Genomic DNA, 27,966 nt, shown 5'->3' with positions numbered 1-27,966 from the left:
CTCTGACTCAGACAGATACGGGACAGGAAATGATTCGATCTTCTAACATCACGCTGATTATCAGGAATACAAAGTAAAGGAGGAACATTGTGAAGCCCAGGATCTTGTTCATTCTCCATTTGCATGATGCAATTGAAGAGATCACAAACAAGAGCATGAGAAAAAGCAAAACAATTGCACAAAACAAGCCATTGCTGCTGACTGGAACAGGCTGTAATCCATTGATGAGAGAGAAGAGCAACCAAGGGGCAGGCAGGCTGCAAGATTGAAGAAGAAAAAGTGAATATTCTTAATTTATAATATAATAATCCTACAGACATATAATAACCCTACATATGTAAACACTGTTTTATAATTTATAGTGTTTTATAATTTATATAAATATGTGTAATTCATAACATTTACATTTTATAACATTTTATAATAAAACAATTTATAAATTTATATAATTTATATAATTATAAAACTTTTATAATTTATAATTTAAAAGCACTTATTTTTACACACACACAAAGCCTATGAAACAGAACAGAAAAGATTAGCCCCATTTCACAGATGAGGAAACTTAAGTTCAGGGAAATTGAAATTACATGCTCAAGGACTCACAGCTAAGTAACTAGAAGACCCTAGATTAAAACTGAAATTTTCTGGGCCCAAGTGGGGGTTTTTCTCCATAATTCATGACATGTGTATGAGAAACCCAGATGGGTTGATGTTTGACTCTTTAATCTCACAATTTTTATAAGCACTATCTCAGGCTAACATGTTTTTAAATTCTTCAATGATCAGGGCTTTCCTATGCTCCACCCCTCCATACACACACATACACAAATTCATATTAAAGAAACCAAAGTCCCTTCCTAAAACTGGGTTATGCCTACGGAAATGAAAATAGCCCAGAGCTTCTGCTCTGACAAGTTGGGAGGAGAGGAAGGAGAGTGGGTACAGGAGGGTGCTGCATTTGCTTGTTTAGACAAAATGCTTTTAGAGCCTCTGAGCTGGCAGGAACCCAAATGCCAAGGAGCAGAAATATCAGGAGGTGAGACTGAGTCACTGCTCCTTCCAACCCCACTTCCACGGAGGTCATTGAGCAGAGCATTTGACTGTATTTGGTAATGAATTTGATGGACTTTGTTTTTCAACTCATCTATAAATTCTACTTGGTTACATTTCAGGCAGCATTTTTGTCCTATTATCCCATCTTGGGGTGATGAATGAGGGGAGGACACTTTGCTGCCTTGTAGACACTAATAATATAAACGCCCTTTTATTCCACGTGTAAATAATGAAGCAGAAAACCAGCGAACAGAGCCGACACAGTGTTTCCCAGTCATACTTGATACGCCTTCGAAAGCAACTTTGCCACTCACCCCACGGTGATATCAAATATGTTACTGCCCACAGAGCTTGACACAGCCATGTCTCCTAGGCCTTTCCGAGCGACAATCACACTGGTGATGAGGTCAGGAATGGATGTGCCTGCTGCTAGAATCGTCAAACCCATTATCTCTTCAGAAATCCCTACTGTTTCACCAACCTGGTAAAAAGTTACAGTGATAAGAAAGCATGGCAACAGCAAGGGGAAAAGCTGAGGCTCTTCAAAGCACCAACCACATGCTATTTCGTGCAAGCCCAACCCCTTTCCACAGCGCTCAGCACTCTCCTTTAGCCTGGGAGAGATGGGCCACACAGAGAAAGAGCAGGGCTCCTGCTCGAGGCTTCAGGGAATGACGCAGCTCTTGTCTAAATTGGACTACAAGTCTATCTTTAATACCACCTCTCACTGTCATTTCAGCTCCAACACCTCCAGCTTCCCAAAAGAACTGCCCCTCCAAAGACTTGTTCATTTCATGTTTCCATTTCCAGAACAACCATGGACACCTGCTGTGTGCCAGGAACTAAGTTAGAGGCCAGAGATAAAAGTATGAGCACCACAACACTGACCCTCCTCCCAGCCTAGTGAAAGAGAAAAACTTGTAACCAGCAATCTCAGGTAGAAGAGAAAAGCCACGGGGCACTCGGAGGAAGACTGACAAAATGCCCCGCAGAAGGCAAAACTGAGCTTGCTCTCACAAGTGTGCACAGCGTCACCAAGTGGAGGGGAGCAGGGCATGCATGACAGAGAAAGCCTGGAATAAGGCTAATAAGCAACGGTTAGCTGGATCAGCCCGTGAAGGGCCTTCTATGTCAGGCTGCAGCGTGACTGTAAGACAAGACCCACACTTGAAAATACTACACTCACCATTGCCTGGGTACTGGACCTTCACCCTGAAGGGGAGAAAAAGTGCCCTTGGGCCCCGATGATGCAGGATTTAGTTCACTCACCTGGTGAGCCCACCATACCATGAGGTATGAGAACATGGCAATCCACACGACAGATCCCAGGAAGGTAAGAACAAAAAACTTCTTAGACTCCTATTTGCAAGTTTGAAAAAGAAGAGAAATAAGTTGCAGAGGCTAAAGGTCTTTGACCCTTCCGAGGGAGCCCCAGAATCAGTGACAGGATCTGCTGGGGGAGTGGTGGAGAGGATCTGGAGATGGTCAGCTGAGATCTGGATCTCCAGTGGACCCTGAGATGTCTGGGGAAGGAAGGAGATGGCGGCCCACTGGGCGTCCGTCCAGCAGGGCATTCAGCAGTCACCAAACTGTGAAGAGAACTATTTGCTTGCCCTAGAACCAGACTGGTCTAGGCGTTCCGTGTGGTATCTACAACCTCCTGCTGCGCTCCTCACCTCCAGACCCCGAGGTAGAGTATGGACAGCCTTTGGGTAGGGCCTGTTAATCAGAGCTTTCACTATAAATGAGAGTGCTGGGTAGAAATAAATACTTTCCCCCTAAGTTTTCAGAATATCCCTGGGACATATTGGTTGGGGGAAGGGGGATTGGCATTATTAATATGGCATTATTCCCATATTAAAATCAAGAAACTGGTAATAGGAATTGTACTAGTTCACACACTTAAAGTGATGGAAACAAGCCCATTTTAGGGCCTCCCAAGCCTACCAGTATGTCCCCCTAGGCACGTGGTCCCTTCTGGAGCTGCAAGGTGCATCCCAGATACTCTCTGTGGTTGAGCCCTGCCAAGCCAGTTTGCCCCATCCTCTCACCTCTTGCGTGAGAGGCCTAAAGACTCCACAGACTGCCTGGGATACAGCTGGGCAAACTCACCAGCCTCCGGACGTCGGGCACTGTCAGCCACAGTGGGAACACAATGGGCAGGAGGAACAGGTAAATGGCCTGCTTCTTCCTCGTCTCGGGCCACTCCAGGGACAAAGGCTCCTCATTTGCCTCCTCGTCTTCCTCCTCCTCCTCCTCCTCCTCTTCCTCCTCCTCCTCTTCCTCCTCTTCCTCCTCTTCCTCCTCTTCTTCCTCCTCTTCGTCTTCACTTCCACGTCTTTCTCCTCCCTCTTCAGCATCTCTATCTTTCTCATCACTTTTGGCTTCACCTTTACATTCAGCATTGAGTTCCTGCTCCTCATTTTCACCCTCATCAGCTTTCATTTCACCATCTTCTGCCTGGAGTTCACTTCCACCATCATCAGTTGCTTTTCCTTCTGCCTGGAGTTCACCTCCACCGTCATCAGTTGCTTTTCCTTCTGCCTGGAGTTCACCTCCACCATCATCAGTTGCTTTTCCTTCTGCCTGGAGTTCACCTCCACCATCATCAGTTGCTTTTCCTTCTGCCTGGAGTTCACCTCCAGGATCACATTCATTGGTGCATTTTCCTTCTTCGATTTCACCTTCATTTTCACCTTCTCCTTCTGCTTCAATTTCACCTTCACCTTCCAGTTGACTTTCACCTCCGCCTTGTTGCCCATTTTCACCTCTACCAGGAGCTTCAGCCGCTTCACCTGTCACTTCACCTGTGCTCTCAGCCTCAGCCACCTCTCCTTCCTATAAGCCAAAGCCAACAGATTAGTGTGGAAATAACCGCTCTGCTTGTTTTCCTTTCCAGCGTTTCCCCATTTTTGTTATTGTTGTTCTCAGAATGGATCTAAAAACTTGAGTATGAGGAGAAAACTAGTGCGGTCATTCAGCAAAATTCCCTTCCCAACATTCCCACCTGGTGGTTGTCCTGTCTATACTCGATCATTTTCAGGGATGGGAAACTTACCACCTCAGGTGGATTCTGCCTCTTGACAACTCTGATTAAAGTTCATATTTATAACAAGGTTCTACACTCTGTGTATAGGTTGACTCTTTGAAGCCACACAGAACAAAGCTAATTACCCTTCCACAAGACAGCTTTTTATCCTGAGTTAGAGATTCCCAGGTTTTTCCATCTTTCCATGCATGGCCCAGAGCCTCCTGCCCATGTTAGTGAACTCGCTCTAGCTAAGTTTATACCCCAGGAGGAAGCTTCAAAAACTGAACACAGAACACCACACAGAGTGGAATAGGACTATCACCTCCTTTTCTTAGAAACGTGCTTCCATTAATGTTGTCTAATACAGCTTATCTTTTGGTGGTTACATGGCTGAGTCTACTAAAACTCCTAAGTTGTCATATATCTTGTATGTATGAAATGATGATAATGATATCTACTTACTGGGGGTTTTTATGTGCCAGGCACTATGCTAAGTGGCTTAAATAATAATAGCACTTAGTGTGCTTCATGAGTCAATTAGTTTATAGTACAGACAGAATTAAATCCATCTAACAGATGGAGAAACCAGGGGATAGAGTAGTTAAATAATATGCCCATGGTTCACATAGTAAGTGATAAAGTTGGGCTTTGTAATATGGACAGTCCAATTCTCAGCCTCTTAACCACCAAGCTGTCCTGCTTTGCAGTTGCCAAGGCTGAAAGAGATCTTTGGTTCCCAAAGCTGAGTAGCTTGGGGAGCTTAGTAGAAATACAGATTTGCAAAATAAATGAATAAAATCAAAAGAAATACAGATGTCCTGGCCCCATGTGGACCAACTGAATTAGAATCTCTGCGATGAGAAGCCAGGAATCTATTCTAGCGTGCTCACAAGTGCTCCTAATACATCCGCTTGCAGACCAGTGTTTGGCCACAAGGGACTGACTCCATATGTAATCCAAAAGCCACTAATTCTGAGTGTCCACAGATTAGACACTCAACTACCCTATAACAACATGCCTGGCCAGTCCCTTGAGCAAATGACCTGGGCTGTGTGCCCACGGAAGTATGTCATCTATAAAAATTTCATGACACAGCCAACCTCCAAGGGATGCTCAGTGAGTCTCGACTCCACTGCATATTCAAATCACCCGGAGGCCTTAAAAACTTTCTCGCCCAAGGACCCACCCCAGATACTCTAAATTAATTGCGCATTTTTAAAAGTTCCTCAAATTATTCTAATACGAAACCCGAGTTGTAAACCTCTGATGTAGTGGTCAAATATTAATATTCATGGGGCCTGGGCTGTGAGTTGGAAATGAACAATGAGAAGATTTTAGTCTGAAATAAGTCCTGCCCTCCCTCCCGCACCTCTACCAGGAGAGAAGGTTTCCTGGAGGAGATGACAAGTCATTTAAATCCATAGGTATGGGAGTATCTGCCCAGTCTGCACCCTTTTCTCTGAGTACTATCACACCTAACACCCTCTGAGCCAATGGCTCTTTCTTTTTTTTCTGTGTTGGAGTCAAATCACCCCACCACTCCCTGCCACAGCTGATTGGACACAGACTGGATCCCTGACCTGGGACCTGGTTTGAAGAATCCAGTATCCTCTGATACTGGAAGCTAGTCATTGGTTGATCCCCCTGTGGACTGGAGGCCCCGCGTGGGGGATTAGGGCTCTGTGTGCCCATGAGAAAACAAATGAAGCCAGGCTGCCAGGCGAAGCTGAGTGATAAAGCCTGCACAGAGAGAAGGGGACCTGAAGGAGAGCAAGACAGAGAGCAAGAAGCCACTAGGGTCACAGATTTCTGCTCAGGACTTGGTACAGTTCTTTGTGAGACTGATCTTACCCTGGGATTCCAAGAGACACCTCTGTAGCTTCTTAATTCCTTTCTTCTCTTTTTTAATATAATTTTTAAAATTTTTAAATTAACATGTAATGTATTATTAGCCCCAGGGGTACAGGTCTGTGAATCGCCAGGTTTACACACTTCACAGCACTCCCCATAGCACGTACCTTCCCCAATGTCCATAACCCCACCTCTCTCTCCCTACCCCCGTCCCCCCGGCAACCCTCAGTTTGTTTTGTGAGATTAGGAGTCTCTTACGGTTTGTCTCCCTCCCGATCCCATCTTGTTTCATTTATTCTTTTCCTACCCCCCCAAACTCCCTGCCCTGCCTCTCAAATTCCTCATAGCAGGGAGATCATATGATAATTGTCTTTCTCTGATTGACTTACTTCGCTCAGCATAATACCCTCTAGTTCCATCCATGTCGTCGCAAATGGCAGGATTTCATTTCTTTTGATGGCTGCATAGTATTCCATTGTGTATATACACACCACGTCTTCTTTATCCATTCATCTGTTGATGGACCATCTAGGTTCTTTCCATAGTTTGGCTATTGTGGACATTGCTGCTCTAAACATTCGGGTGTACGTGCCCCTTCGGATCACTACATTTGTATCTTTAGGGTAAATACCCAGTAGTGCGATTGCTGGGTCGTATGGTAGTTCTATTTTCAACTTTTTAAGGAACCTCCATGCTATCTTCCAGAGTGGCTGCACCAGCTGGCATTCCCACCAACAGTGTAGGAGGGTCCCTCTTTCTCCACATTCTCAGCAGCATCTGGCATTTCCTGACTTGTTAATTTTCTTAATCCCTTTCACTTGAGCTGGCCATAATGGGTCTACTCAGGACACTCATGATGCCATCAAGATGTCTTAGACACTAAACGCAAAGCTGCTGGCTTAAGGATGATACAATTGACTGTTTCTGGGTGTTAAACAGAAAAAAACAAACAGGGATGGAACTTGTCAACTAAATGCTTATTTACTGTCATTACTCAACCCTAACTGAGCATAGCTGTGCCTACCAGGCATTGCCTCTCTGTGGGAGAGACAGACAGCTCAGACTGTGCATCCTGCCCTCAGGAACCTCACCACCTAGCAGAAGAACTAAGACTCCTAAACAGAGTATGGGGAAGGCTGTGATAGAAGCCCTGAGACAGGGACCAAGTACAATGGGTGTTCATTAATCTGGTGGGGGGTGGAGGGGGTCAGGGAAGCTTGATGGTCATGGAGGCATATACAGTGGCCTGGAGAGGTGGGTGAGAGAGACAGGAAGGTGGAGGGGAAAAGGTATCCTGAGGGGGAGGAAACCAAGGCCCGGAGGTAGAAGAAGCATGGAGATAAGGAGTCCAGTTGGCTGGAGCTTGGCAGAAGAAGAGGCTGTGTGGCCGTAAAGACAGCGGCGGCAGGACTCTGGAAGCCCTGTGGATAAACCTCGAGGGGTTCCAAAGGCATCCAGCAACCCTCCCCACCACATGTCTTACTGCCCCCTAGTTTCTGACAGACCCCCTGAGAGTCACCCTTATGTTCTTATGGCGTGTGACAGTTGGCAACACATTCTCATATATGGCATCTCACTCATACTGAGGTGTTAATGTGAAGTAATGGCCCCATGAGATATGTGATATTCACCGAAACAGCAGGCTTACCTCAGAGGAATGAACCTCCAATAGCATTTCAGACCTTCAGGAAGGAAGGATTTGGGACCAGCAAGTCCTTCCTTGGGCCTCTTAAACTCCACCACCAAGGAAGAGGCTGGTGCCTACCTGACCACTGGTATCCTCCTCCTGATCTCCCTTGACTTCTGGAGCAGGGGCTGGCGTGACCGTGGCCCCAGGAAGCTGGGCCGGCTCCTCCTCTTTAAAGGATAAACATGGAATAGGTCAGAAAAGTGTGCCAGGTTCCAAGGGCGGCTGTCAGAGGCTAGTGTGAGGGGCTCTGGGCTACTGGACTTGTCTACCTCGGCATTTCAGAAAGTCTGGGGAATTTCTTGTCGATAGGAAAAGCAACATGATGTGATATGAACTGTTACTGCCCCATCCACAGGGATAGCTGCGGATAAAAGGACAGCTGAGAGTGGCCATCCTTGCTCCCCCTGTATTCACAAGCATCTAATCCTGACCAGTGTGGCCAAAGATCCTGCGAACAGCTTGGGCAACAGAGAGAGACAGCAAAGCCCCAGCCCTCAAGGTCTAACCCTTCCCCTTACCCCCTACATGTAAAGGGTCCTGGTGACTTCAAAGACAGCAGCTTGGAAGCCTTGAAATAGTATTGCCGGGAACGGACACTCAGAAAGCCTGGAGAGCCAGGTTTAGGAAGAGGCCCTCACTTCTTGGCTCTGAGGCTTTAGGTAAGTCACTCGACCTCTCAGCTGAGGTTTCCTTGTCTATAGAATGGGGAGAATGGCTGCTGCTCTCCTGCCCTCCAAGGGTTGCTGTGTGCATTAGGCAGGCCTGGTGTGTGGTGCAGCACCCACAGGCCAAGAGCTCTCGTACTCCCTCCACCCCCGCTGCCACAGGGATGCTGCTCTTCTGTATCATCAGACCCCTGGTGTCCTTCCCTCCTGGGGTTGCTGGTCTTGGACCAATCCCTAATAGCACTGTCCTTGTGTAGAAGTGACAGGAAGAAGAAATGGAGCTCAATAGAGTCTCCTCTGGGACAAGATTTAGTGAAAAAGAATCTCTCTCACACACACGCACACACACACACCCAGCCTGGCCTGGCCCATCAGAGGAAAGTTTGCACGGAGCTGTCCAGGGCCTCCCTCAGGACAGCAATCCTTGCAGAAAGGGAGACCCCGGAAGGAGGAGGCTGGCATGCGGCACCAGATCATCGCTCCAGCTGATTGGCTCCCAGAGGCCAAGAGGCATTGTCTCAGCCCTGGGCCACCGGGAGGGAGGAAGGTGGCAGGAGGAAACCCAGTGGTCTGGCCAATCTCTCACCTTCTGGTTTGTTCTCTGCTTTAGCATGAGGCTTGGCTTTGGCCTGCTTACTCAAGCTCTCCTCTTCCTTGTCCTTGGAGTGGCGGGCTGCAAATGAGAAAGGGAACACATCTTATCTGAGACCCTTCAGTTAGGCTGATGAGCGGAGCAGCCAGAGCAGCTGAAGCGGGTGGGAAGAGGCTGGCCTGGGAGTTGGGGTCTGGATGCTGGTCTTACTAGACTCACTCATGCCACCCAATTACCAGACTTTCACCCTAAATCCCCTGCATCATTACTAAATGGCTGTGACATTAGGCAAGTCGCTTCTTCTCTCTAACCCTATCTCTTTTCTGGTAAAATGACATGGTTGGACTCGGAGGCAACAAACAGGCTTTATTTCCGTCATGAGTTCAAGTGCTGGCTGTTAGATCGCGAGATTGAGGAGGACTCTGAGCCAGGGTGGGGAGGAGGTGACCGTGACTGGTCAGTGATGTGTGCAATGAGGAGGGAGTAGACCAAAAATGGCAGAGAGACATTTTTGCCATCCTTGAACAAGATTATCTCTTTGGTCCTTAGCAGCTCACTTTCCACGAATCTACCAGAAGCTCTACTATACTGGTCACTACTGGTGACCATGTTCATGAGACTTCCTTTTCTGGTCAGAAAGGGGAAATAGCTGACCGCCAAGCTCCCTGCCACATGCTTTCTGACCCCAGGTACCTGGAGCCCAGGCAGGGCCTCCTTCCACATCCCTGCATACACCCTTGGCCAGGAGCCCACAGAGCACTCCGTGCACAACAGTGCTGCTCTGACATTGAAGAAAAATGAGGACGACAGCCTCCTTCAATGGGACGGTGTCGCGGGCAACATGCAAAGCACTTTACCCGTGTGGTTCAAGGTGGGAGACACAGAGACTGAGGCGCAGGGGCTCACGAGGTCCTCCTCACGGCTGTGTGGCCCGGGAGGGTGAGCACAATGGCACATGTGATCAGGCAGCGTGGTGCCATGGAGTCTGCTCTGGAGTCCAGGCTGGCTCCCCGCGCAAGCACTGGGCCACCTCGGGAAGCCTGCACACCCTTGTCAAGCCAACCTTAGCTCCTGTGTCCCCCCCTAAGAAGTCAACATCATGAGACACACAGCTCTGATGGGAGGGTCCATGAGACAAAATAAATAAAAATATTATTAACTGGTACGATTAAATTTTGCTGTGTTAGCTAGAGTTCTGGAGCCACAGAGCCTGGGTTTGAATCCTGGTGCTGCCACTTGCCAGCCGAGGACCTAGTCAACTGATTTCTTACCCTCTCTGTACCTCAGACTCTTCCTCTGTAAACTCTTACAGGGTTGTTAAAGGAATACATAAACTGATCCATGAATATCTTAAAACAGGACCTGGCATCCAGAAAGCCCCGTATAAGCATGAGCTACAACAAGGACGAAGTGAATAGTTGAAAGCATCTGTCCTTCCCAGGAAGCAACTCTGCAGGGGCCCAGACTCCAGAGGGTTTGAGTTAGAAGGGACCCTGGAGATCCTCTGGTTCATGACACAGACAGATGGAGGAGGCGCAGTGCGGAAAGCTGCAGGGACCAAACGCTGCCTGCGTCCAGGATGGGCAAGAAATATAAACAGGTCTGGAATTTCCTCCTTTCCGCCTGTCTCCTACATGCTCTGAGTTGGTTCGGCTGTAGCCATGTCTGGCAAGAGTCTCCATCTTGCGGGGCCACCCCTTGGGCACACGAGGCCCTTCCAAGAGTCCCGGTGGATGGGCCCTGCAGCTCTGCACCAGAGCCGAGATGTCAGGAAGCGGACATACTACGGCCTCCCTCATCCACACAGCTTCAGTGCCCCGTGGCACAGATGGAGCACTGCCGTCTTCTGCCGAGCAGCACGGAATTGCCGTTATCTCAGGAGAGCTCCTTGGTTTGCAGTGCTGGCGCTGAGAACATCTGCTGACTGTGGGCTAGAGGGGCTGGCAAGGAAAATCAAGCCCTCGTGTTTCCTTCTGACCCCTCCTCGCACACCCTAACCTCTCATCTCCCACGGCCCTGAGGAAGGCAGGTCAGCTGCAGGGCCTCTTTCTGGTCCCCTCTCCCTCTCTCTCTCATGCACACACACACATCCAAGTGAAATCACCATAAAAGGCGTGGGATCCCAAAGAACAGAAGCCCTTTCCCACAATAGGGGAGAGTTCAGACCACACATCACCTCTGTGGAAAGAGCTGGAACACCTGGAAAGGGTGGAAACATCTGGACAGCCATTTGGAACCAGCAGATGGAAACACAAACACGTATCTGGAAAGTCTTGTGAACAAAGGCCTTCATCACTGCTCTGCAAGGTCCCAATGCCTCCTGGATAAGGTCTTGGGGTGTAGAATCAGAGCAGGACTTCATCCCACATTGTATCAGCCATCACCTGCCGTGAGGCCCTTTCCAATGTACCAAGCCTGTTTGTCTTGCTGGGGCTGACTGTCCCTGGCTCCCCCAGAGCTCGTTTCCTCAAATGGCCTCTCTGCTCTCAGCGCAGCCAGATCATCTCCTACTTAGTATCAATCTCCTCTGACCTCGGCCTGGCCGGGCCATCACATAATCTTGTTAGTACAAGTAGGTCAGCTGCTGGTCATGGGAGTGGCCCAGGCAGGGGGGCCTGCGGTCCCATTCAGCAGATCTTTATCTTCAGGATGTTGCTAGAGTCGGTGATTCCACAAGGAGTGGCCAACCATAACCCCGAGATAGGGCTTCCTTCAGAGCCCCAAGCCAGGTGTGCCTCCAGCACCGATCACCCACAGGCTGCTGGGTGCTGCAAACTCCACTCTCAAAGCTCCTGGGGTACTGATACTGGTGTGTGTGTGGTGGAGGGGGGGCGGCTCTCGCAATGTCTGCGGAAGCTCACCCTGAGGATTTTCAAAGGAAGGTTTGATCATCTCGTCTTTGTCTCTGCTTCTCCCAATCCAATACCCTTTTAAATACCTGACAACCCAATACTATATCTGCAGGGGATACTTCAGGGCCTGAGAACATTCTGAGCACACCGCCCCCTCACCCCCCACCCCCCACCCCCACCAACATTTGTCCCTGAATCAGAAATGTAAGTCAGGAGGTTTCCTGATGCTCATGAGTCGGTCTCCAGGGTCATAGTCAGCTCAGCCCTCTGGGGAATGGGGCCAGAAGGCAGGGCTTGGTAAGATGGATGGTGAGAAGCTCAGCTACTCCCATCACTTGTCAAGTTGGACTCCAGGCCCCACTTTACTCTGGACCCCTACCACCCCCAGAAGTGGTCCTGGCAGCTCCTATGGCGTTCCTGGCTGGAGAGGGGTTAGCAGTTTTCATGGGACTCCAGAGCTCAACATGGAGCTCAGGGGGGTACCACTCAGAGGTTCCAGGCTGTGGGGCCCTACAGGAGGTATCCCCAGGAGTGGCCCTGACTAGTCAACCTGGGACAAGCTGCCTGGCTGGAGATTCTGTGGGATACTGGAGCCAACTTGTGGGTGGTAGGCCTTGCAAGGAAGTCACTGAAGGCAACCCCAACATAGACTGGAGCACGGCACACGGCACTCTTGGCCTCACCAACTACAGGTAAACTCTTTTACAGGAAGGGACACGGAGGCAGGGAAGTCGTGGGATGTGGATACCTAAGGACCTTAGCTCCTGTTGAGTCCTGTGCCTTCTCTCTGCCCTGTCTCCCAGACTGCTGACTTCATCCCCCATCTCTCCTCTGCTCTCGATTCCCCACTCTGCCCTCATCCTACCCACTGCCTCCTAGTTTTGCAGGTCCCTGTTCTTGTCCAGCTGCAGGAAGGAGGGAGTGGACAGGAGACCGCGCAGGTCTGGGGAGGCCTTGCTTACCTTCTCCCAGAGGGTCCAGGCTGTGGAGCATGAGCTGGAAGATGGGGCTGCGGTTGGTACTGTTGTGCAGAGAGGCCAAGCTCCTCTCTCGGGTCAGCACTGCTGGGAGCACTGCTGGGAGCTGAGCAGAGGAGAAGAGGGCCTCAGTGGGCCCTGCCCAAGCCAGGGAAGGAGCCACATGCAAGGGCCTCACTATCCCTGCCCCCCTCCCTTGGAGGGCAGAACAAAGCACAGGAGCCTTATCCTGGCCTCCCCCTCCCTTCACCTCCATCAGGAGCGTTAACACTGCTTTCTTTCCCAGCCTCCCCTCACTCTTCCATGACTGGATAATTCTACGTACTGAATAATTCCCCAAGGTCTCAATAGGGAGCAGACAATGTGCACGAAACATAACACATTACATAGGGTCTGTCCTTCCCTGAAGATACACTCTCACAGAAACACACTCACCCCCACACGCAGATCCCCTGTGCATGGGTACACTTCACGGTCCTCAGAGCATCATCCTGTTTTATCATTGCCCCAGCCCCAGATAAGCAAGACCGTGATCCCCTTCTACGGAAAAGGAAATGGAAAGTGAATGAGGCTAGGTGGTGTATCCAACGTCCAGTGGGGAGTAAATGAAAGACTCGATACTAGCGTGCTCAGGACTTTTGATTCCCAGTTCTGTTCCTTTTTTTCTACCCACAGATGCTCAGGAGACCTTCACAGGCACACACATACTCACACCTATGTGCGCAGATACCCAGACATGACACACATAGAAATACTATCTGATTTGCAAAGGAGCATCCAAGACAGACCAACGCTTGCTCAGGCCCTCGCACCCCCGCCCCTCCATTCCCATCCCTCCGGAGCTGAACTCCTCTGCCATCTAGTGGCTGTGGTAACACAGTACTCCACAGCAGGCCTAGGGATTTTCTTCGGTGAGGAAGATTTCATTCAGGCCCCAGCCTCTCTCCTCTCCAAGAATCCCATAATTCTTTCCAAATATCCCACCGCCCAAAGGCAGCTAAGATACCAGAAACCTCAGACTCCCCTGCCTCCAGCGCCCCTCCTATGTTTCTCTTATTTCTGGAGTATTCCAAATCCACAGGTACTTTTAAGATTGATTCTAAACATTGGGGCTTGAGTTCGTCTAGTCCACAGTGATTTTACAGATGCAAAAGCTCACACAGCAAGCTAGGGGCAGAGCAAGCAGGGACATTCTGGATTTAGCTCCCTAAAGAGCACCTCCTCCCAGGCCACCTTGGAAGTGACAGTCCCTCTGGCAAAGGAGCTGGCTCCTTCCCTGGCTCACCCTGGGAGCACTCCCAGGAGCTTCCCAAGCCTGAACCCCACCTCAGCATCAGGGCCACAGAACCTCAGCTCTATGGCTATCCTCCGAGACCTTGCAGTGTCCCCCCTGGGCAGACGCCACATGGCACCCACCTTAAGCCTGTTTTCCTGTAGTTCATTCACCATGACTGCCCCATGACCTGGCTGCAAACAGGGACTGGAGTTATGGGATGTTTGGAGAGACGCTTGCTCTCCCTACCTACTTCTCTCTCTCTCCAGGGAACCCTCAGGTGGGAACATAGAAACACTCCCAAAAATAACCTGCTCTCAGGAGATGTTTTACCATATCCAAACCCCAGTGGCCTTTCACGGTCTGGCTTCCACCTGCACACAGTAGGCCCAGTCAAATATGCCCACTGTTTACACTCCAGTAACACCAACTGTCTTTCAGCCTCTCAAACGCAACATCCTCTTTACCCACTTTGAAACCCTCATCACGGGGCCCCTCCTCCCATGCTTGGCACCCTCCTTCCTTCCCTCACTCCCCATATTTCAGGTCTCCATTTACATGCCACCTTCCTCTGGGGAGCTGTGGTGTTATCTCATTCTCTTTTATAGATTCCTGTTCTTCTCCTCCATAGCGCTTTCCTCAATTTATTTGTGTGTTAACAAACATTGTTAATGTTGTTAACAAACATACAAATAAATTAACTGCCCCCCCAGCATCTTTTTTTAAGATTTTGCTTATTTATTTGTCAGAGAGAGAGCACAAGCAGAGGGAGAAGCACGCTCCCCACTGAGCAAGGAGTCCGACGCTGGACTCGATGCCAGGACCCTGCGATCACGACCTGAGCCGAAGGTAGATGCTTAACCGACTGAGCCAGGTGCCCCACTCCCCACCCACCACCCACCACCCCCTACCCCCAGCATCTTGAAGAAAGATTGCTTATTTCACTCATCACTATGTGTCCAGCAGAAAAACACTCTTAGGCACTTCGCAAAGGTTCAGTAAACACTTGTTGCATGATGTGTGAATCAACTGTCCTCTAACTGTCCCCAATCCATTCCAACTACTGGGGCCTTGTTCATGACTCTTCTCTCTGCTTAAAACTCCTTCTCCATTCCTCCACATCTACCAGTTTCTCAGAAAATTCAGGGTGAATTTTTCTATAAAGCTTTCCTGAATGGCCCCTTCTACTTCCACCCTCGCTCCAGCTCCCTATGATCCCTCTCTCCTCAAAAGCTGTATAACAGTGAACACATTTTGTGTTACCAAAATCTGGCTCTGTGATCGAGTAAGTGCTCAGGTCCTCCAGAAGCTGCATGGCAGCCAGCTAGGAAAAGAGACAGCCCTAGAAAAATCTAAGATGGAGAATCACTAAATGCACAGTACTTATTGTCTGGACCACTAGCCTGCCGCCTTGCATTCACTGCTTTATAATGCCATTTGAACTTTTAAAAGAATCATGTTTTAACTTTTGACATATGTCAGTTGTCTACCCAGCTAGACACAATTTTTTTTCGAGTGACAATACAGTCATCTCTGTTCTCCTAACCTGCAGCACAGTGTCTTGTACATAGTAGGTGCTCATTAAAGGTGCGCTGACTGAGTAGCTATTCCTAAGGAGCTTCTAGTGCTATTTTCAGGCAACACGGTCACCAACAGTTGCCCCCAATACCTGTCTTCACCTCCCCACTGCTGGCCTCTATGGCCGAAACTAGAACTGGACTTGCTACTGTCTCTGTTTCAACGCAGAAAATAAAATAGTGCCTGAACCAGGGTGCTTCACCCTCCCATCCTCCCAGTTTGTTCATTCGTTCAGTTCTTATTTCCTGAGTACCTGCTGCTTATAGGTCAGTGTGCTAGTGCTGTCGGGACGCAAAGATGTCGAGGACACGGGTTCTATGTCCAGAAAGGAACTGGAACCAATACTGACAAAGTAGGGGCTCCTGGGTGGCTCAGTGGGTTAAAGCCTCTGCTCAGATCATGATCCCAGGGTCCTGGGATCGAGCCCCACATCGGGCTCTCAGTGCTCAGCGGGGAGCTCGCTTTCCCCTCTGCCTCTCTGCCTACTTGTGATTTCTGTCTGTTGGATAAACAAACAAAATCTTTAAAAAAAAAAAAAAAAGTACTGACAAAGCAGAGAGTGGCGCAAGAAATGAGAAGCGTAGATGAAGCTGCAGTGGTGGAAAGGACAAGAAGGCTTCCTGAAGTAGGCAGAATTTGAGTGAGATTTGAAGGATGGGGGAGGTTTGAATGCTGGACATAGATGGCTGAATGAGTTGAATGAATGGATCGATGAACCCATGAATATGCAAACGAATGAAACAGAGCAGAAATAACCAATCTGCATATGAAGTGAGCACTTTGAATTTCTGAGCAAATCCCCTGACTCTTTCATGACACACGGTAGGTTTACTGGCATGGTAAGTTTACGCCTGCTGGCCCAGCCTTCTCAGGTTTATCCTATCCAACCTTCACCCAGTGAGTTTCTGGAGGCAAAAAACCGTAAGGAGCCAGGGTGCCCTTTGGGGTAGCTAGTTCTGCCCACAGAAGGGCAGGAGAGATTGACTTTTGCCCCGTGATGCACGTGCCTAATGATTTTTCTGCCATTCAGATTTACCCAAGCCAAAATATTTCTGAGTTCATCGTTCTTTGCACACATCAATATCTTCTGAGATCAGCATATACTTCCAATTTTCTGAAACCCTTCATATCCGTTTTCTCATCCAGGACTACTAACTCCACAAAGCAGACAAGGTCAGTATTATTACTGCTCTTTGATAGATGAGAAAACAGAGATGCGGAAAGAGTGTGTCACTTGCCCACACTCACAAAGTCAGTGTCAGAACTCTGACCCCCTGATGCCCATTAGAAGTATGTTGTTGCTGTTGTCCTTTACTAGCTCGCATTTCTTTGCCCAGGCATAAAAAAGGTAATGAGGCAAAATCTCCATTCCCTAGTGGCTTTGTTCCAAATTATTGACATTTTAGGTAAGTGGACATGAATGTTCTTCTCCATTTAGATGTGGATGATGGGTCTATTATGGGTAGCAGTCCTGGCAAGTAGGTGCTTTCAGAATATGCTCTTGGTACAAACACATTTCATATCTACCTCTGACACCAATCCATCGCCCCTCCCCTTTCTTCAGCCTCATTACCCCACCTTCTCCTTCTCCTCATGAAAATTAGCAAAGGGAGCAGACTGAAAAGGATGTCTCCATGCCAGCCAAACCCCCCAGCACCTGTGATGCATCTTGCAGAGGCTGAGCAGTGGGATCCCTTGTAGCTGCTCCTGAAACCTGTGATGGCAAATATGGCAGCCCCTCAGGGGGCTCCGTCTCCTGACTTCCAATTTCTATCTCCCACTGATACAGCAGTTAATCATTGGCTTCTCCCCTCCTAGACCATCCAGGACACATTCCCTGAACCATATATTTTAGTCTGTGATTTTTTTTTAAAGATTTATTTATTTATTTGACAGAGAGAGAGAGAGAGAGAGAGAGAGATCACAAGTAGGCAGAGCAGCAGGCAGAGAGAGAGGAGGAAGCAGGCTCCCCACTAAGCAGAGAGCCCGATGTGGGGCTCAATCCCAGGACCCTGAGAGCACGACCTGAGTTGAAGGCAGAGGCTTAACCCACTGAGCCACCCAGGCGCCCCTGTGATTTTTTTTTTTTTAAATATTCATTTAACAAGTGTTTTTACTGAATTCTTGGCCTGAGTCCTGCCTTTACCCAAGTTACACTCCAATAGGGGACCCTTCACTCTAGCCTTTTCCTGCATACAGTCTTGCACTCTGATCCACTCATTTTTTCTAAGCTGGAAACCCAGAAGTCTACCCCAATTCCTCCCTCTCCTTCACAGCCCACATCCAGTCAGCTGTCAGACCGAGTTCCTAAAAGTCCTCAAATTTAGCCTCATCTCTCCTGCCTACAGTCCTGTAAAACCCTCCTGATTCCTGATCTGGTCCTCTTCCAGTTCATTCTCCATCCTTCAGCCAGAGTGATAGTCTGAACAAAGCACAAATCGCGTCCCTCCCCAACACCCTAGGGGCTTACTGTCCTCACAAGGGAGTCCAGACTCCTTAGCTGAGGACCTACTAGCTTCCTCTTACCTCCAGTCCAGCACTGTCCAATAGAAATAGAATGCAAGTCACATACATAACTTTAACTATTTTAGTAGCCACATTTTTTTTTATTAACACATAATGTATTATTTCCCCCAGGGGTACAGGTCTGTGAATCATCAGGTAGTAGCCACATTTTTTAACGTAAAAGGAACATATGAAATTAATTTTAATAATATACTTTAACCCAATACACTAAAAATATCATAATTCAACATGTAATTAATATAAAAAGAGCAATGAGCTATTTTGCCCTTTTTTTTCATACCAAGCCTTTGAAGCCCAGTGTATATTTTATACTTACAGCATATCTCAGTCCGGATTAACCCCATTTCAAGAGCTGAGTGGTTCCATGTAGCTAGTCTTACATGCTTTTTCTTAAAGAGTGTCAGGCCCCACAAAATTTGGATCAATTCCCACTCTGCTAGGCTGAGCTCATCAAGGACTTGGGACTGTGCCTTTTTTCTCACTGTAACCCCAGGCCCTACATGGGCCTCATATAAAGGGATTCAATAAATGTTTGCTGAATGAATGAGCATTGGAGCCCTTTATGGCACAGACCTAGGGCCTCCCCCTCCCCCTCCCTCTCTCAGCCGGTGCTCGATTTTAATTACCACACATTGTCGGTGATTCACAAATTTCTAGCCCAGACCTTGTTCCTGAGCTTCGGGCCCATGTGGGTAACTGCCTCCCAGACATACCCACCTGGAGGTGCCATAGGCACCCACACTCATCACTCCTGGCTGGAAACTCTTGAGTCGTCCTAACCCTGTCCGTCCTCGAGTCTTCCCTTTGTCACTGGGTGGGACCACCATCTACCCTGCTGCTCAAGGCGAAAACCTGGCAGCATCCTTGACTTCTCTGGCTGTGGCACCCTCCCACCCACTTCATCACCAGTCCAGATGATTCTGCCTTCAAAACATCTCTCAAAGATACACACGTTGGATGCCCACAACAGCCTCCCAACTGGACTCCCTGTTTTTACCCTCGCACACCTACAGGTCATTTTCTACACAGCGGTTAGGACCGACCTCTCAATATGGCTCCTCGTTACTTCCTTCCCTGCTGAGCATCAGTTAAAATCCCAAAGTCTGTATCTGACCCACAGGGCCCCGCAGGAAGCCACTCCCACCTCTCCAGCGTTATCTTGCTCTACTCTCCCCTCATTCACTGTCCACACTGGCCTCCAATTCTTTATTCCAATGTACTGAGCTCCTTCTGGGCTCCAAGCCTTTGCAGATGTTATTTCCTCTTCCAGAATTCTTCCCCATGGAGCACAGGGTGGTTTCCCTTCTCATTCTGCAGATCTCTGTTTGGACCTTTCTCCCTCCAAGAGGCTTCTCCTGCTCTCCCTCACAAGAGGGGGCCCACCACCTCCAGTCCCTGTCCACCACAGGCACACTTATTTCCTTCACCGCCCTTATCACTCTCTGAAATTACCTTATTTTTTTTTTACTTGTTTATCATCTATATGCCCACTCCCCACACTAAATAAGGTTAGTTTTATGTTTCCAACTTATTCAGGTGGCAGAGTATCTAGAAATCATGCTGTTATTTGTAGAACACCACCAATGTCTAATTTCATATTTAATCCCATCATATACGCTAAGAGAAAATATTACTGTGTAGCAAGAATGCATGTAGAATCTCATTTACAGGTACACATGCCTCCATGGAAACCACAAGCTATTGGACCAGGCACAATCAGGTATTTGAATTTTTCTATTCCTATTTGTTTGTTTCTCATTCATTCATTTTGTCATCTGCTAGCACCAACTAACAGGTGAACACTTAAAAAAGTTATGAGGAAAAGAAGCCTTAAAACTGAGAATTCTACTCTTGTCATCTTTTTCTGACAACTGGGAGGAAGCTAACTATTCAAGGGGTTAAAGGAGGGAACCCTTGGACAGTTAAAGGAGGGAACCCTGGGTGGCTCAGAGCAACTCTTGATCTTAGGGCTGTGAGTTCAAGCCGCACAATGGGTGTGGGGCCTACTTAAGAGAAAAAATAAAAATAAAAATGTGTGAATATTATCTTGAAAGAGAGAGAGAGAGAAAGAAAGCAAGCTGGGAACCCCTCAGCCCAGGCTAGGAGGGGCTCTTTGGGAGCTAAGTGGATTCCCTGAAGCCTAGCATGAGTGGGGTCCACAGACGCTGGAGAAGTCTTCCTATCCATAGAGCTTCCTGTCCACAGTCCTGCTGTCTCCACAGCAGACAGCTGGCTATACCGGCCACTGATAGAAGCCCTTGGAATAAACATCAACCTCGACAAGGGCAGGACTGGCCCTCTTAGGAGGCACCTGGTTTGTCTGCTTAGGGGGTCATGTTCATTGCTTTAATTCAAAAACCTTGCCAGGAAAACAAAACAAAACAAAAAACAAACAAAAAACAGCCCCCAATGCATTTAAGGAAAGAGTGGCAGACTTTTCCCCAGAGTTTTGCATTCTGAAGTATTCTTTTTTTTTTTTTTTTTTTTTTTTTTTTTTGACAGAGAGAGAGAGATCACAAGTAGACAGGGAGGAAGGCAGAGAGAGGAGGAAGCAGGCTCTCCGCGGAGCAGAGAGCCCGATGCGGGGCTTGATCCCAGGACCCTGGGATCACGACCCAAGCTGAAGGCAGAGGCTTTAATCCACTGAGCCACCCGGGCGCCCCAGCATTCTGAAGTATTCTTGAAGGCATAGTGTGGACAGGGACCCAAAAGGACCCAAAATAGCTTGTTCCCCTCCCACCTTGGATTCCTTTTTACCACTGGCCATAGTGCCAATCAGCATCTCATGCAGATGGCTGGTCCTTGCTAGCTAAGCTGGGAGGTCTCTCTATAGAGAAAGGCCCGTGGTGCTTCCAAGCACAAATAGATAAAGATTTTTAAGCCAGGCAGGTGCATCAGCTTTGCTGTTTGTTGGCCTTCTGTGACTATGCATGGTCAAGGCAAGTCAGGTATTTATCATTTCGGGTGAGAATAAATACACTGCAGGGGGTATAGTTTGTACTCAGGTATAGAGCTTCAGAGCAAGCGAAGTTAGACTGTGTCAATAACAGGGATCATAAAAGGCATCCCAAACCAAACCAACCAAATGCCAGTTTGACCAATGTTGTTAAAAATATCTTAGCTTTGATTTCTTTCTCAGCCAGTGTCAAAAGAGAGACTCTAAAATTTTTACTATGTGTTTGTGTCCGATGCTACACCATTTTTTTCTAGATATGCTCTTAAGTGAATTCTTTTTTTTTTAAAAAGATTTGATTTATTTATTTGACAGGCAGAGATCACAAGTAGGCAGAGAGGCAGGCAGAGAGAGAGAGAGGAGGAAGCAGGCTCCCTGCTGAGCAGAGAGCCCGATGCAGGGCTCGATCCCAGGACCCTGGGATCATGACCTGAGCTGAAGGCAGAGGCTTTAACCCACTGAGCCACCCAGGCGCCCCTCTTAAGTGAATTCTGATAGAATCATCCCCTCCCCGCCCCCAGAAAACCCCTTTACCCGAATTCTAAGTTGTCAGAGCAGGATAAAAAGTAAAGCGAAAGGCCCTCCAGCTCAGAAACTCTATAGATATCAGCTGGGTAAATAACCGGGAAGAAAACGAATCATTCTCTGCTGATCTCGTCTCCAGGCTGCTCAGGAAGAAGACCTGCAAGTATGTCAGACTTGGGGAAGCAGCGTGTGGCCGCTCCCATTTGTTGCTGTATTGTCTGTGGCAGCTTTCATGCTACAGCAGAGCTGAGTAGTTGTGACAGAGACTGCACGGCCTGCGAGGCCCAAACGATTTACTATCTGGCCTTTACAGCAGCAGTCTGCCAACCCCTGCATGAGATCGTCTTCCCACTCACTTTATAGATCAGCAATCTAAGGCTTGGTGGGAAAGCAAAGTGACTTCCTAGCACTTTGTATAGGGTTCCTTCCATGATAGTTACTCTTGTCTGTGCTGGTGCTTCTCACTGAAGTGCTTACAGATAAAGGTTTGCTGAATGGCACTGACTTGCCCAGAGCAACAGGGGCAGTTTGCAGCAGAGCCTGGGTTAAAACCCAGAAATACAGTTTCACGTGCCCGTGGTGAGAACCACCAAGAGCTATGGAACGGGCTGAGTTAATGATCCTCTCTGAGCCTCAGTCTCCTCATCTGTAAAATGGAGGCTGCCATCTATCCTTGCAGGGCTTTCGTGAGAAATTGTTGAGATCATGTACATACGGAATAGGCCCTCCATAAGCAAGGAGTCCTTCCCCAGTCTTTTCTCTCTCTACCCTGGAACCCCTGAGTTGTTAGGGTTTCCTGAGGAAATTGAACCACATACTTAGCACCTCCTGCTAGAGATGAGAGCCCCGGGCTCGACTCTTTGGGGGATAAAAAGATTGTTTCCCCATGCACTGGCAACGATGAGTCTAATGCTGTAGCCACCCTCTCCGCACCTCGCCCCAGGCTGGCAAGAGAGGAAGAGAGAGGCCCAGATGTCTTTCCTGTTCCTGTTTCTCTCCAAAGGGAGCTGGATCACTCTGCCCTCCATTTCTCTTCCTGCTGCTTTGACTTCGCGACCACCTGTGTCTCTGATCTTGCCTCCCCAGCCTCCCTCCTTGGCTCCTTACTCCTCTGTCTGGTCGTGCCCCACTTCTCTCCAACATCTTCAGTTTGGAGCATGGCTGATGGAATAAGCCGCTTCCCTGGTCCCCTGCTTTCCTGGGGTGATGCTCAGAGAGGGGAACCATTAGTCAGGGAAAGGTGTGAGTCAATAGGTCAATAGGAGTGAGACAGTAAGGCATGCTTATTTTCATGTTGAAGTGAAACAGTTTACAGGGGTAAGGACACCCTCTTGCATAAACCACAAAAACAAATGCCAACACAGTTTACTAGATCAATGATTGGATTTCCAGAAAATTGTTTCATGAATTCCAAACTGAATGGCTTGCTCCTAGTCTATCAGTGAAGTTCAGAATAATCTATCTCCCTCTGACCAGATCATAGGTTTCGGCCACCCAAACACGGACATAAAGATAGAAGTAAAGATAGTTCCCGCTCTCTCTTTCTCTCTCTCTCTCTCTTTCCCTCTCTCTCTTTCTCTCCCTCTCTCCTTCTTTTTGGCTTTTAGACACCTAAGGTGAAATCCAAATCCACATGTTTTAAAAACCATTTCAAAATAGCCATAGTCGTGCTCGCTTCGGCAGCACATATACAAAATAGCCATAGTCCAGGATGCCTGGGTGGCTCAGTCAGTCATCTGCCTTCAGCTCAGGTCATGATCCCAGTGTCCTGGGATGGAGCCCCGCATCCGGCTCCTTGCTCAGCGAGGAGTCTGCTTCTCCCTTTCCCTCTGCCCCCTCCTTGTGCTCTCTCTCTTACTCTATATCAAATGAATAAAATTTATTTAAAAAATAGTCATAGTTCTTGTTATTTGGACTAATTTTCAGTGAGGAGTTGTTAATGCTGCAAAGTACTAACTATAGGTTTTTTATTTTATTTTATTTTTTTTAAGATTTTATTTATGGGGCGCCTGGGTGGCTCAGTGGGTTAAAGCCTCTGCCTTCGGCTGGGGTCGTGATCCCGGGGTCCTGGGATCGAGCCCCGAGTCAGGCTCTCTGCTCTGTGGAGAGCCTGCTTCCTCCTTTCCCTCCCTGCCTGCCTCTCTGACTACTTGTGATCTCTGTCAAATAAATAAATACAATCTTTTAAAAAAAAAGATTGTATTTATTTATTTGTCAGAGAGAGCGGGCACGTGTACAAGCAGGGGCAGCAGCAGGCAGAGAAAGAAGCTGAGCAGAGAGTCCCACACTAGGCTCTGGGATCATGACCTGAGCTGAAGGCAGATGCTTAACCAACTGAGCCACCCAGGGGTCCCTCAAAGATTTTATTTTTAAACAATCTCTACACCCAGCATGGGGCTCAAACTGACAACCCCAAGACCAAGAGTCACATGTTCCACTGACTGAGCCAGCCAGGCGCCCCTAGATTTTTTATTTTAAATAAATATAGATTGACTTTCAAGTATAACCAGTAATTCAACCTATTGTTTTTTCTAATGCTGTTAATTAAAATTCATTCTGGATTTGTTTCAGCAAATAAGAACAGAGTTGTGATCGGCACCACTCTCACTGGTTGGCAAAGAGCTGCTAGTAACACCCTAGAAGTCTCTTAAGTAGGTTACAAATTCTCCTTTGAAATCATGACTATGTTTCACAAGATCTGCTTTGATGATCTAGCCCTCGCAAAATGGAAAATTCAGAATTTGTGGAGCTTAAATAAAAACAGAATTACTGATAAGGACTGGGAGGCCATTCAGAGGCATTTTGAAAACAGCCTGATGTATACCAAGGCATGTGATGCTTTTCTCAGGGGAGAGTGCCAGGCTTCCTGGCCACCCTCAGCAAGGCATGCCCTGAGGACTGCAGTAGGAGGGAGGCCCCTGTTTGTTCATATTAAATGATGTAATGCTCTGAGCCTCCCTTTCTTTTTTAAGCTTCTGGCTTCATGGAGCAGTAGGCTGACAGGCAATAGCACTGAATAGGGAGTTCAGATACTGGGTTCCCACTCTGGTTCTGATACCTGCTGGCTGTATAACCTTGAGTAGGACATTTCTTTTGGGGGGGTCATCTGCAAATATGGCAGCTGGAGCTCAGTTGACCAGACCAGACAAATAACCACTGTGCAGGGCCAGCCAGAACTAAACTCACTTGGACAATGATCGTTAGACAGGACCTTTTGGTAACTAGCTGGACTCTGTTACAATTTCTGCCAGAGAAGGGAAGGGAAGGGAGGGGCCCATCCAAGGTCACACAGGTAGTTAGAGGCAGAATCAGATTAGAATCCAGATTTCCTGACTCCTACTTCCGTGCTCTGGCCAGAATACTCCATCATCTCAAAAATCCTAAAGGAAGTACATTTCATCTCTGTTGCATCATGTGTCTCCCAGACATGATGCTGAATTTGGTCTCTGTCCTGCCCACTCATCAAAACTACTCTGGATTAAAGAGCTAAGTCCTTGCATTCTTGAATGCAAAATTCTGCTTGCACCAGTAGCTTCTCTGAAACCTGAAAGACGCAGGCTGAGAGCCAACCTTTGCTTAAATCCACCTTTAGGAACAGGAAAGAACCAGGGTCTGTGTTACCTAAGGCACCTCACTTTGGAGTCAAGGAACAAAAACTTTGAGATGAATTTTCAGAGATCACATCCCCACCTTAATTTCATCTTCCAGGTTATTGAACCACACACTGAACTTAGAAGGAAGGTCCCTCACAAGGGCAAAGAAATTCTTAAGAAAGAATCTTGGAGCCAAGAGAAAGCCTTGGGGTTGGAGCTCCGGTATCTGGCCTCCACTTGATAAGAGAGAGGGCCCTGCACCCAATGCTGGCTTGTCAGTGGATGAGCGGAGCTCTCATCTTAACCAATATATCAAAAACAAAACAAAAACAAAAACAAAAAACCTCCCCCTTGTCAGACCCTATCCAAGCCACTAGCTCCAAACCCAGAATGTGAACAAACAGGATTAAACGAAAGTGAAGGTGCTTGACAAACCATAAACAGCACGCACATGGAAGAGATTATCATTTTTCCCTGCCTGGTATCTCCTTGGATATTCTTCAAAGCCCAGCTCAAATGTCATTTCCAAAGACCCAGTCAAATCAACCCAAGTTCATATCTTGGCTCCACTGCCTATTTGCTCTGTGACCTTGAAGAGTGGTTTAACTTCATTAGGCCTCAGTTTCTTCCCCTGCCAATGGTGGATCGTAATAATAACCATTGGGTGATTGGGAGCTAAGCCAAGGTCACTCTTGCCAACTGCCTGACAAAGAATAGGACTTTAAATGTCAATTGACTAGCAAAGGGAACCAAAGCACCCATCCCTTGAGGTCTGACCCAGCAATTTCCACTCCTCAGTCATTGGCTTCTCCTCATCTTTCTTGTCCCAAAGGGGCTACAGAAACTTGAGCCAGCCTGTCCTTACCTTGCTGAGGTCCCCTAGGGCCACGACCTTGGCCACTGGCCTCCTGCTGAGCTGTTCCTTCACCCAGATCTCGAGCTGCTTATTCCACTTCATGGTGAACACATAGAAAGCATAGCCCAGCAGCAGCAGCAGGCTTTCCCACCAGGCAATGAGGCTGTCCAGGAAGAAGATAATGAGCATTATCAGGTCAAGGATGTAGAAAGAGACATCACGGAATAAGGGCCACCATGTGAGATTGAGGATCTCCCGGGAGAAGAGGGCACAAGTGCCGATGACAAAGAGGATGTTGAACACAGCAGAGCCCACGATGGTACCAATGCCCACGTTGCTGTGGGAGATGAAGACGCCAATGAGGGAGGTGAAGAGTTCAGGGGCAGAGCCTCCAGCAGCCATGAAGGTGGCACCCGCCACATCATCAGAGATCTGTAGTTTATCTGTGATGACACCCAAGGCTGGGACAAAGTACTCGTCACACACGATGGCCAAGGCCACAAACACGTACATCATGCCAAAGATGTGCAGGACCACCCAGCCCTGTTGCCGCTGCTCTATGCTGAACAAGTCTGGGGGGTACTCTCCCTTGGCATGAAGGTCTGGCCAGCCAGGAGGCAGTGCTGAGGGACTGGAACTGGGCACCTCTGGGATCATAGCTGTTGTCAGGCTGGGGGAGGTGGCAGGGGGCACCGATGGGGCTGGCTCCACAACCACACAGTGATGGACCTGGATGGTTGGATTTGCCCTGGCCTCAGAGGATGCTGAGGGCCTTGGTGCCATGGAAGGTCTCTTTGCCAGCCCCCGGAAGGTGGTGGAGGAAATTCCAATGGTCGATGTACTGGTTCTAGACAAGAGATTACTAATACTCCAGGTAGTGGTAGAAGATTTGGTTTCTGTTGGGCTACTGCCTGTTGTGGTACGTATTGTCACTTGCCCCTCAGAGATGGCTGTGGTGTCCTCCAGGACCGTTTCCAGAGGAGCTGTCAGCTTGTTCTTTCTCACTAACCCCCGGGGCTTGGTTGATCTATTATTGTCCACTCTTCTGGGGGTAGTCAGGGTGTTCTCTTCTATCATACTCCTTGGAGAAGTCAAGATGTTTGTTTCTATGTCATTTACCAGGAAAGTTGGGGTTGTATGAATTATTCCCTTGAGAGTAGTTGGGGTGGTTTCCTCTACCATTCTCTTAGTAGGGTTGGTCTCCAATATTTTGGTGGTTGTCATAGTTTCACTGTCTTTCACTGTTGTTCTGGGGGTGATCCCATGGCTCTTTGTCATTGTCATGAGTGTGAATGGGGCATAATGGCCTACTATTCTACCAAGTGGAGATGGGGTATATTTCTTCACCTTTCTCCCAGCCCGAGTTGGGTGGTAGCTCTGCATTTCTCTGCTTGGTGGTGTTGCTGAGGTATGATTCTTTACTGTTGGTCTGCTTGAAGTTGAGGTGTAGTGATTCAGTACTCTGCTGGGTGTGGTTGTGGTGTCTTCCTCCATTCTTTCTGTATCTGCTGCTGTTAGGTTGTAGTTATTCTTGGGTGTTGTTGGACTGATGTTGGCTGTCCTTCTGGGTGGATTAGGGGTATTCTTCATTGTTATGACAGGTGTTGCTTCACCCCTGCCAACTGTAGCTTGGGGCACCAGTGTGTCACCCGCCATTTCAGAGCTAGCTCTTGGAGGGTCACTGCTCACCATCATCATATCATTGTTAGAGAGGTCACGGCTGGCCAGTTTTACAGGGTGTTGGGAGGACACTGCTGCCCACAATGAGGGGAGGCCCCGGGGGCTCCTCAGGTGCTGGTAGGTGGAACCAATGATCAAGGTTCCCAACAGGAAGAGGAGGCGACTCCAATGAAGCCGCTTTGGCCAGAGTAACCGCCTCTCCCGTGTTCCCATTCTGATCAATTTCCCCATGATGGCCAGTTGTGCCTGGTTACAGAAGACCTCTCAT

General features: G+C 48.3%; 1 protein-coding gene across 3 annotated transcripts; it reads right to left on the bottom strand.

Annotated features, from left to right (window-relative positions):
• Positions 1-7: 7 nt before the first annotated feature.
• Positions 8-27,929, bottom strand: SLC24A1 (solute carrier family 24 member 1; the record flags this gene model as incomplete). Of its 3 annotated transcripts, XM_080808463.1 has the most annotated exons (10): positions 8-257; positions 1,371-1,537; positions 2,326-2,415; positions 3,169-3,569; positions 3,741-3,894; positions 7,704-7,795; positions 8,880-8,966; positions 12,700-12,810; positions 14,127-14,181; positions 26,028-27,929. In XM_080808463.1, the coding sequence occupies 10 exons, from the start codon at positions 27,927-27,929 to the stop codon at positions 8-10; spliced, it is 3,309 nt and encodes a 1,102-aa protein (XP_080664589.1). The 3 variants fall into 3 exon arrangements, with proteins under 3 accessions (XP_080664589.1, XP_080664590.1, XP_080664591.1); XM_080808464.1 differs by lacking the exon at positions 14,127-14,181 and having other exon boundaries at positions 12,700-12,808; XM_080808465.1 differs by lacking the exons at positions 7,704-7,795; positions 8,880-8,966; positions 12,700-12,810; positions 14,127-14,181.
• Between the last annotated feature and the right edge of the window lie 37 nt (positions 27,930-27,966).

This window comes from Martes martes, assembly GCF_963455335.1.
Source record: "Martes martes genome assembly, chromosome: 7".
NCBI classification, from domain to species: Eukaryota; Metazoa; Chordata; class Mammalia; order Carnivora; family Mustelidae; genus Martes; species Martes martes.
Note: the sequence above shows the minus strand (reverse complement) of the source record. Positions and strands in the feature narration are given on the sequence as shown.